At 30.8% G+C, this 12027-nt stretch overlaps 1 protein-coding gene across 12 annotated transcripts in view; it reads right to left on the reverse strand.

The window, feature by feature from the left end:
- The window catches only part of LOC119638007 (potassium voltage-gated channel protein Shaker), a 319681-nt gene that overhangs the window by 184469 nt on the left and 123185 nt on the right, over window positions 1-12027 (reverse strand). Inside the window, exon 1 of one of the 12 annotated variants that reach the window (XM_038034666.1) lies at window positions 4099-4189. The exons of the other annotated variants lie outside the window; for them this stretch is intronic. Within the exon in view, the coding sequence (XP_037890594.1) occupies window positions 4099-4100 (2 nt within the window). The 5' untranslated portion in view covers window positions 4101-4189. Of the gene's footprint in view, window positions 1-4098; window positions 4190-12027 lie in introns of those variants that run through there. 12 annotated transcript variants of the gene reach the window in all.

A 12027-nucleotide genomic window follows, 5' to 3' on the forward strand; every position in this document is an offset into this window, starting at 1 on the left:
AAACACATTCACATACATAAACATGCGGAGGTAATACAGAGTGTTAACCAGCTGGGTTTACTACTTGGTCGATTTATTCCCCGTGTTGATCAATCAATATGATTTGACGGTCACGAGTGTGTATGTAACTGTTTTATTATGAATTATATATATGCGTTCAGTGCGGACATGTTTTCTGACTTTAAAAGCATTTTATAAAATGTGAAGTAACAACTAATTACCTCTTATGTGAGATTTAGCGAAAGGAATTCGACAGTGGGGTTTCTGTCTGTAACAGATACGACGATTAAGCATAGGCCTTAATATGGTTTCGTAAAGACTTCAAGCAAATATGCCAAAATATATCGGAAATATAAGCGAATATTGAAAGTCGGTCGACGTCAACTAGTGGAATTTGGGACAATAGTCATTTAATATGCAAAAGACCCAACATGCTAGCAAATAATTAAAAATGTTTCATGTGGGAAGCAGTAAACCTTTTGTGATGAACACCCTAAGTTTTTTTTTCAAATATAGTTTTCAAACACAGCTCATGCAAATGTTTGGATTATACAGCTTTTTCAAATAATAAAAATGAGTTTGAAACTCAATAAAAACTTAATCTACCAATGAAAAATAATAATAATAATAATAATAATAACAACAATAAAGAAAACAAATAAAAACATTATTGTCTGGCAAAACCGATAGTTAAATGCTTTATATTACTTCTCTTAAAACAATTCTTCATATATACTCTGGGTAAGAAATTAAAAATTAGATTTACATTACATTTCCACAGAAAGGTATGCTTTCGAAAGGAATGCTTATATGAGGTTAGATCGATTTGACGAACATGTAAACTTAAATCGATTTAGAAAATGATTCTGATTCTGTGGGTCTCTGTCCTTCTACATCTGTCTATATCTGTATTAAGTGTCAGAAGTGATTATGTAAGATCGACAAATGACTATGCACGCGAGTGTATTGTCAACGTGTATTCTACGCATAAGACTTTACTCTCATTTTTCTTGCCCGCCTTTTATAAATTCTTAGCGCTTGCAAGTGTATTCCGAAACTGGGAATATTTTCCCATTCAAAGTAGATAAGTAAGAAGAAATCAATGTTTGTAAAATCATATAATGAAAAATTATTAGGCAAAAAAAAACCTAGTTTGGGAGATACATTTGCTAGAATGCATACTCCCGCACTTCCTAGCAACTTAGATATGGGATAGCATATCTTAACACGTATCTCAATAACTTGCAAAGTTATATGAAAAAATTCTTGTATGAAAATTTTTACGGAAAATATAGATATAGCCATGTATCAGTATGTATTTAATTATACGAGCTATTTAGGAAGTGGGGATAGGGATATGTTGACAGGAAGCAAACCGCGAAATCTGTATAAAGACATTTTAGAAACATATGCTAGTCTCAATTTATCTATAAGAAATGTAGGGAGAATGTAAGCCCAGATATTGGTCGAAGATTACTTTTTAAAAACTTAATGTACGTTATAGTCCGCACTGGTTTAAATTCATCAATGGATGTAAGCTGGCCTAAAAGTCAGATCGCAACGATACAACTATGATGCAGGTGTGACCTTGAAATTTCACGAACGGAAAAGAGCGAACCATTCAAGTACTTGATTCATTTCGATAAACGAGCTTTCCACGGATTTTTTCCCAAAGTCAAGAGGTGTTGTCACCCTTATCGAATTGATATCGTGGAATAAACGATTTTTTCAAAATTTTGACTCGTTTTCCAAAGGTATTTACTTTCTATTGAATTAACAATTGTTATAAACGTTTTTATTATACCCTACGCCAGTTGTAGTACAATTGTATATTATGTTTGCGCGGATGTATGCGACATGCAGAAGGGCTTGAGATAGTCTGTCTAACTTATATTATTTATTTCTTTTGTAATAGATAAGCAAATACTTGCTGTTTATTGCACTAGGGTCGGCAGAACTTCATTCATTGTGAAACATTGCCACATATAACGCCCATATTACGACTTGTGATGACATTTATTACACCGCTTGCTTATTCGGCTTGATACCTCGTGTTAAACCAATATGTCTTAATTTTTGAGATATTTTTATGAAATTCGGTACACCGATACGGTTAAATCCAAGGAGGAACGGACCGCTTTCTTGACCGCTCTCTTTCCATAGAAAGGCTCATTTTGAAAAGTCGTTATATGGAAGAAAATTGCAATATTGAAAATTTCGTGACAAAAGTCAATGAGTATTTCGGGTAATTTCGTGAACCCCCTCTTATACAATTGTTTTTCCGAAATATGAATCATTTCTTTATATGGTAGAAATATGTAAGTTTCAATACTTTATGGTGAAAATTATGGTGAATTAGGTCCATGTACGTCTATTTTTGCGATATTATCGTCTATAAGGATTTGTAGATGTGGTAAACCGTTTTATGCAAAACAGTCCTAGCAGCAGTCCTTTTCCATGACCGCATTCCATATAGTAAACCCTTCCGAAAATGGTTTAATTTTGAATATTTTAAAATGAAAATAAAGTCCATAGCAGGAAAATAATCAAAAAGCAATGGCTCGTTAGATCGATTGTTTAGACCTTAACATATATATGAGGGTTACCATGAAAAGCAAGCCATTATATGGGTAAGAAAGTCTAAGTATTAATCTTTCGTGACGGAAACTGAAAAATAATAAAATTCTTAGGATGTATATTAAGTTTTCGTTAAGTCTTCTCCTATGCTAGGCCATCAAGAAAATGATGTGTAATTTTCGGTGTATTATTACGAAAATACATATACAATAAATGTACTAGGCGAACTGATGTAGGGTCTTACTCGATTATAATCGACTGTTATATGTGTGAGTGGTACCTAATACGCATTTGTTATAATAAAATGCAATTAATATTATGAAGATCATGCGATTCTATCGAACAAGTTATCTATTAATAAAAACGCTATCAAACGCAATTTTTCTATATCTTTTTTTTGTATTCGACAAAATATTAAAGTTATCGATACAATTGATTAAATGTTTAGAGCAAGTGCTTCTTCTCCACTTCAATATATTGTAAACAATGAAGTTAGCACTTTCGATATAGAGCCTCTCCTTCCTATGCAACATATAATATGTAAGTTAGGATAAAATTTCAGTATCGGAATAATTATTAAGGACCTATATGAAAATCTGTTTAGTTCGCGTTTCTTGACCGAATCATTAAAACTTTCAAAGAGACTAGACTGTGACGAAATCATTGTTAAAGGAAACATTTCCTATCTACATACATTTTAATAATAAATAAAAAAATAAATAAAATAAATTGAAAAAAAGGGATGAAAAACAAAATTTTAATATTTAATATTCTCTGTTCTCTGAGGGATGTCATGTTATTACATTTTCGTATTGCAAATGTATTTCAAATAAGTTAACTTAGCGCGTTTGAAAAAGAACACAATTAGTTTATATATATATATATGTGTTTTGTAAATATTTTGAAAAATACTTGAAATGAATTATACCCATAAGTATATGTAAATATTGTATGTGTAGATGATTTTCGCACACGTATGCAAATATATATATATATATATATATATATATATATAATTAATATGCATTCAAGAGAGGGCGCTCGTATATATATATATATAAATTCTATAAAAATATATTATAGCCACCGAGTCAACGATCAATATGATGAAAACAAAAAAAAAAAAAAAAAAAAAACCATTAAAAAGAAAAAAAAAAAAAACAAAAAAAGAAAAAATTTTGAATAATAACAAAGAATAATTAATATAAACGAAAAGGCTCTGATATTTAGGTATTTGTCATTAAAAACACATACGCACACGACACACAATATAAACACAAACACACATACAATAACGATTAACACAACATATTTATGTATGTATGTATGTATGTATGTATGTATGTATGATTAATAATTATTGACAATAGTATTAGTAACGCATTATTTATAAAATCTATTATATATAAAATATGCAAAATATCTTTTATAACGTAATTAATATTTATTAATATGTTTAGGTGTTTTTTTTATTTTTTATTTTAGATTTTTAACACAATATGGAAAGGAAAGGACACTAACATTATTAAAGATTTGCATCCTCAGTTATAAATCCCTGTCCTTTTTTTCTTCTGCTGATATCTCTTACACTTTAACTTCAGCTTGTATTTGTATTTTTATTTGGTCCAACACATACGAAGTAACATTTTTACTTGAATATATATATATATATATATTTATATATATATGTATATATACAAAGTATGTAATTTATTTTGCGGTATTAAAACTCTTTAGACTTTAAGTTGGATTTGTTTTAATTTTTCTTATTTTTAGTTTATTATGCACTTAGTTGTATGCAACAAGAACTTTGTCTTAGGTTAGTAGAGTGTTGTGGTTATCAATAAGATCAAGTTAAAGCTTATCTTTGTGTTCATTTTCCTTTTTTATTTATTTATTCATTTATTTATTTATTTATTTAATTATTTTTTTATTTTTTGAATTTTTAAAGTCTCATATGATTGTTATTAAGTTTGGCAATATTTTGAAAACGTGAGAGAGCAACTGTTGTTGAGGTTGCAACAGATTTGTTCTTATACTCGCAACTATAATATGCATTAAGGACACTTTGTAATTATTTTTCGTTTTTGTGATCAACGTAAACTTCTGCCCGTATTTTGCTATCTATTGTCTGTTTTTTTCAACTAAAACTTGTCATATGTAATTTTAGTGCAATACAAAATCGAAAAATATAAAAAAAAAAAAAAAAAAACGTGGCTTTCTATTTAACACCGCTAATACGGTGTAAATTATTAGATGCAACACGCACTAATAGACAAGCAAGGCAAGCAAGCCTCCAGCAATGTAAACAAGAAACTTGCGACCTGCCAGATTTTAATCGAAAACTTTATGAAAATATTTCTTAAAGTCATTTGTATGCTTGATCTAAAATTAATCGCGATCAGGCTATAGAGTCGCTTATGATGATAATGATTTTCAAATGTTATTTAACCTGCTTTTATGCCTATTAATTCAAGTAATTATTAGCTAAGTTTTGAAAATGACATCATAAGTGAGAGTGTTTGTCGGGATGGTTTGGTATAGACTTCTTCCATGGTGGCTTCAATTTTTTTATTTTTTTTCTTCTCAATTAATGAAATTTGCAAAATTTACATTTTTTTATTAATATTCGCGAAGAGGATGATTCGCGCAAATCATATCAGTTAGCAAAGCATAGAATCTTTTCCAAACAGTTCTGATGGGAATAGGATACAAAAGGGCTCAGATATATTGCAGCAGTGGATTAGAGTATTGATAATTACTTGAATCGCATCTACTTGTAAAGAATTTCATATCGCTCATCGAATTGCGACCTGAGATCTTCAACGGCAAGCAGACGCATAGATCGGTTTATATCCATTTTCATTGAGAATTTTACATAGATGAAGAATTTATACAAAACAAGCGAAATCACTATAATCAGACACGGCCCAGCATTAAATGCAAATACCATACAGTTATTCATATATCCATTTTTCAAAATAATTTTCGAAAGTTTTCGTCAAACATGCCGGTGTACTAAATTTCATCATAATAATTTAAAAATTTGCGGTCTGTAAATTGAACACAAGAAATGAAGACGGACAAATGGACAGACACGCTTAGATCGATACAGAAAATAATCCTAAATGTATCGATATAGTAATAGGTGAATCTATCTCAAGCCTTTCCTGGTGTTTATATACACCTTCACAAACTTATTAAACCCTAATATAGCTACCGCAAATAATGTCAGGTGTAACGAAGGGGTCTAGTCGCAAATATAACGGCAGCCAAAGCAAATTTCGGCGGTTTAATTTTTTGGCGTAATTCGTCTTCTTCTCTTCTGTTATATATATATATATTTTTTTTTTGCGGGAAATACAAAGATTATCGACTCGACATATATATGTTATATGCTCTCGAACCTACACCTGCTTGTGATACCGAGCATATTAAAGGGATTAAGGTCAATGCACTATTTATTATACTGATCGATTTAGAATCATTATCGTAATAGAGATAGTTAAACTTGCCGGTACACATCTATCTATCTGTTTATTCATCTATCTGCCTCTCTGTGCTCCATCCATTTTTTATATTCAACTTAGCGGTCGCAATTTTTGAAATATATTTAGACAAGACTCGGTATGTTGACCTATCTTTGTTCTCTTGCAGCCTCTGTCAGAAATTGAAAATTTTTTTTTTTTTTTTGCTTATTCTTCATACAATTTTAGAATTCCCCAACAAAAATTGCTCAGTATTACTATTCCGGCATATTAAATTGATTTGAAAAGTTTGGATTGGATTGAAACACTTTTTGAATCTGTTTTGCGAAAGAATCCCTTTTATACAATCATATATCCGAAAAGAAAGATTTTGTATAGTAATAAGTTCTAATTTTTAACATTTTAATAACCGATTTAACAAATTTGGACAAGGCAGGTTTTTTGGGATCAACTCCCTATAGGGATTTTCATGGGAACCAAGCATTTGCATGGCAAAACAAATCTAATATTTAACACTTCATGATGAAAATAACGGTCGTTCAAAAAAAAAAAATCTTTTACAAGAAAATTAATTTTGCAAAATATGGTTCACGTGGCTTAGGCTTTCATATAAGCGCTTTTATAAAAATAATGCAATTACGTGAAAATGAATAAAAAATTACATAAGACGAAATGGTGTATGGGTGTATGGTAATTTAGTGGGCGGGCCTTGATCGACCATAGTGATCTTACTTGTTTTATATTTAGTTAAATGACCCGGGGGGCACGTTATGCAAACACTAAAAATACAAATTTTGCGCTTTAGATAAACTGACCAAAAAAACCCACTGCTTTCCTTAAAAAGGCGAAATTTCTTCAACCCGAATAAATTGTAACTTGTATCAAGTGACAATGCGCAATGATATATGATATATATGATTAAAAATTGTTACATTCCGTTGATTAAAGCAAAGTTTACGGCGAGAGAGGATTTTAAGCAAAAATATCATATTGCGTAGAAGCCACGGAAATCTTCTAAGAAATTTTTGATTTTTCTTTTTGTTCACTAGATAATAACATGATAAGCGATCTCTTTACAGTTAAATAAAATACCAAATGTATATCATATTTTCGGACTATATATGAGCAGCAATCGTAAATTATATATTTACAAGAAAAAATATTTAACTAATTGATAGATTGTGAGAAAAAGCGAAAAAATTCCGTATATCATTCGTTTAATAGTTTCGCTTACTGCGTTTGGCTTAACCAAATTGCTTTCTTCTACCTTGATACAATCAATGATGATACAATGTTAGCACTAACCGCTAAACGTATATTGATGTAAATCTACATCGCATCTTGTAAACCTCATATCCTTTTATGTGGCGAAGATTGCATGGTGTTTTTTTTTTTTTTTTTTTAATTTTAATTTTAGCAAAGCTATTTTATCGTTTCTGAACATAACTAGAATCTTTGACAGTTTATATCTTTACCTAATAATGTGAGCTTCTATCTGAATCAAATATCATTTCGGCGAGTGTTTCGAATTACAATTATTTGTTATTATTATTATTATTATTATTATTAATTTAGTCAGAGAATGAATTGTAGGACTAAAGTCTTAAAAGACTAGCATCTAAGGTTTTCGGCTTTATTAAAAACTGTACCGCACTTGAGATGTGAATCCACGACCACTGAGTCGATGATCGAGACTCTAACGAGAAGCTAACGAATAATATTTATATTTTTATATGCCCCGACAAAATTAATGCAAGAAGAATGCAGTTTTCTTCTGATGTAAAAATACATCGGTACGTAAACTCGGTCCTACTGATCGCTAATCTTTCGTGAATTATTTTGTCAAGCATGTGTTATTATTATTTTCATAGTTTTTTAATCTTTTTTGATTTGTTTGCATAATGGTTGTTTTTTGTTAATTACATATAATTACAAAAATGGCTGAATAATTTTCACTCTAACGAACTAATTACGGATTGAAATCTTTATATGTGTGTTATGAAGAACAACTTCCGAGAGATCATTCAAATCACGCAAGCTGGCTTGCATAAGATTAGATCTGTAATAGATCATCTAAATGAGACAGTTTCATTAATTATTCTAGATCAGCGCCTATGAATAGACGAACAAATGTTTTTAATAAAAATAGATCACGTCGTGAAATATCATTTCCCCAATAAGCTTCACAAGTATGGCTGGCTACACTGGATGTTAGTTTTATAAACAGTCTCATGGGATACCCTTTCGAAATTCATTCCAAACAAGAGAAGAGCCAGATTTGCGAGTTACCAGCAATGTCGTCTCACAATTAGCCGAAGCAATACCAAAAATGACGAAACTTATAATGTTTTTTGATCATTTTTAAAACTCATTGCCCCTGGCATACAATTGACACACAAGGGATCCACACTATGTGTGTCGCAACTGTGCAACAGAATAGTTTGCCTAATTTTAGACTCGCTGACAAGTAGGATTTAATAAAGAGGACGTTCCCTAAAGGCATTTAAGAGGAAAGAATTTCTCACCATGATGATATTGATTTTCCGGCGTGACGGCGTAACAAAAAACAACAAAGATTATTAGTTTGTCGTCCATTTATATTGGCTCGCAATCCGCAGACAATATCTGTTGATATGATAACTGGCTGAAGCAAAAGATCACAATCTCTCGTCTAAAAATAGTGCCAGAATATGATATGTGCTTGGAAGAAGAGTGAGTTTGAGGGATAGCTAGTTAGGTCGCTATCGTATAAAAGCCTGTTCTATCACCTATTGGACCTTGTCGTGATAGGTGCCTAGATACTTATGAAAAACCCCATTGCAAAGGCCATCCATCCCAAGCTAACTTTGGGCAGCTCCACACTGATTTCACTGATGCTCTTTGGCAGGATGGTGGGCAATAAAAGAGGTCGTTAATAATGACTCATTAGAGTTATCTCATCCTTTGCCATCAATGGAAGTACGAAAAGACGTCGTTATTCACTGGCCTATATTTTCAAACCGATTGAAGCTATATAAGGCTGGCACACAGTAGTCATGTAACAAACGCTGAAAATGTTTTATGTTTAAAGACTAAAAATAGTTGTTGTACGGATGCAATGAAAGGTATTATTTATGTTTAAAGTATTACGTTATTGTATGCAGAGAATTTGTACAGCTCGAGGAGCGATGTTGCACGATGATGTGAACATACATCAATATGTTTTATTAAAAATTAAGGAAAAATTCTTCCCCCCTCCCCCCATTAACTAAAACCATTTTCAGATTGATTTCAATTTTTTATTTTTTTTAAATAAAAATTCCTGCATTTAAAGGTTAAGGGCTCAACCAGTAACTGTTTATATATGAATATTAAGAATATCGAAAAAGAAGCTTGTAAATGATCCTAGGCGGGCAAATTCTTCGGCAAAAGGCCTACGTTAACAATGATATATTATAGCAAAACATTTGAAAAAGGCCCCAACTTGTCATCGGATGCTTAGCGATCAACCTTATTCAATAAGGGAAAGATTTACTATATCGAAACCGTAATATCGACCAAGACCAATTATCGAGAAAGATTTGGAAAACTTTGAGCTTAGTTTGAGATTTAATTTCCTTCCACACGACTACTAGATCAGTGCAAAGCGCGGGTGCAAATCTTTGTTCGGTAGAGGCTACTTTGGTCCCAGCACTATAGTGAGTGCTTAACCAATAAGGAAGTAACACCTAGCGATTGTACCCACGTCCACAATCCTGGTGCCACCGTTTTCCTATTTCTGTCTTTCTTTTCCGTTGCACACTACTTCCTTATCGTCATCGCCTGATGCGAATGTCCTCTATTCCACTGAATGATTGGTTATATAAGAAAAAAAAAAAAAAAAAAAAATACGCCAGCAAAACTAATTCCGCCAAATATAGTTGAAATATATATTATTAAGCAAAAGTTAAGCAAATCACAATAAGTAATTGCATAATAACAGGTGGATAAAAGTGCAACTAACGCTGATGTTTTCGTTGTCGTCGCATTAAACATAGTTTCATAATTTTGTCGGAAAAGTGTTCAACAAGCAGAAGAAATTGTTTATAGTAATCAGATGTGTAGGATAAAACAACATTGGTGCGAAACAAGTCACATCCATTCTTTGGCAGGCTTTTTTGAAAAAACAAAATATATTATGTCTTCAATTATCAAGATTATATCGGCCTCCTAGGGAGGTTAAATCAACTGTATATGGTCCTTTAGAAATTTTACCAAATTTACCCAAACATCGTAATACATTCGAAGCGATCGAGGAAATCGCGTGGATTGTCCTCAACTTCAAACAATAGAAGCTTTAGTGATTTACATCTAATCAGTTGTTTTTTTTTTTTTTTTTTGATTTTATTTCCAACTAGAAGCCATGGAATACTTCCTGTTATATTTCTTATGAAACATGTGCAGAGAAAGATTTGATGATCATTCTAAGCAGAGCAATCGTCAACTGACGATATCATTATATATATATATTCATTTGTTTAGGAATGACTTATGTTTAATTTTAAAAGCATTTAAAGAATCATCGAAGGGTTTCAGTGTAGTCTATCGAGCTGAGCGGACAATATGTGAGCATTCGCACAAGGAGATCGTCATACCCGCTATTAATATAAAAGGGACCCTGGCCACAATACGTAAACTTAATTGTCGTGCAGTTAACAAGTTCGATAATTGCGATTAGAAAATTTTAGGTTACCGTCGAAAGAAACTTTTCAAAAAGGCATAATAGGATAATAGGTTCAATTCTGTTGAGCGTGTTAGAATGGGCAGCCGGTGATAACTGCCATAGTGCATTTTTTTTTTTTTTTTTTTTTAGCAAAAATGCAGGATGAATGCAACAAGCAAAAGGACTATGATAAATAGGTGTAGAAATACGTTCTAATTGCGAGTAATTAACTGAAAGCTAAAAACAATTCTTCATCTTGTGAAAGCAGATAAGAAATATAAAATATATCTTTTGAAAGACGACGATGTCTGGCTGTTCGTGGCTGAAATTTAGATGAAAATATTTTTATCTAAAATTTGTTTTTCGATTTTAGTTTGGAAAAAAAAATTATTTGGAAATTTTTTTGACTTTAATTTGATACTAATTTTTGAAGATTTATTTAGAAACTGATTAGTGATATGTTAATTTTTTTTTTTTTTTCTGTATTTTATTATATTCATTGTTTGATTATTATTTTTTTATTTTTTTTTGTTGCAACTACTTGTGATTTAAACCGACCTTTTCATAAAACATAAATCAACGTCACTCGACACATATGTAAGTAATTCACACTTAAGAGAAGGACATCTGAGTATATAAATAACAATTTTGTTTTTTTTTTTTTTTTTCTTGTTTTTTGTCGAATTTTTTGTGTTGGGTTTATTTATTTACTTATTTTTTGTTTTGTTTTTGTTTTTGCGCTCAATGGGAAATACATCAACAAGCGCATATGCATATAAACATACACACACACATATATATATATATATATACATATACATGTATATATGGAAGAAGAAGAGTTAGGCATATGCTCATAATAAAATTATAGGTAAATCATTGCAAAGGTTGTTGTTGCAGTGTTAAATGTGTAAAATATGTGTAAAAATTCAAATACAAAATAAACAACAACAACAACGCTGCATTTAACAACAAAACTCTATTTTAACACATTTAACACAAGTTCATAATGGGCACACACCAGCAACGCAAACTTTTTTGTTTATTTTCATTGGAATTTTACTGAAACATTTACAGAAATTTCTATAAAATATACATGTATATATATACATATATATATATATATATATATATAAAATTTTTATTTTTTTTTTTTTTAATTTACACTTGAATATGGTTTATTTTTCGTTTTGTTTTTTGTTTAGTTTGTTTAGGCAAAAAATTTTTTTTCAAAAACCAACGCAAAAAAAAAAAAAAAAAAAAACTATTTTTGTACTTGTG

The sequence above is a fragment of the Glossina fuscipes genome, unplaced genomic scaffold (genome assembly GCF_014805625.2).
Source record: "Glossina fuscipes isolate IAEA_lab_2018 unplaced genomic scaffold, Yale_Gfus_2 0, whole genome shotgun sequence".
In the NCBI taxonomy this organism is placed as follows: Eukaryota; Metazoa; Arthropoda; class Insecta; order Diptera; family Glossinidae; genus Glossina; species Glossina fuscipes.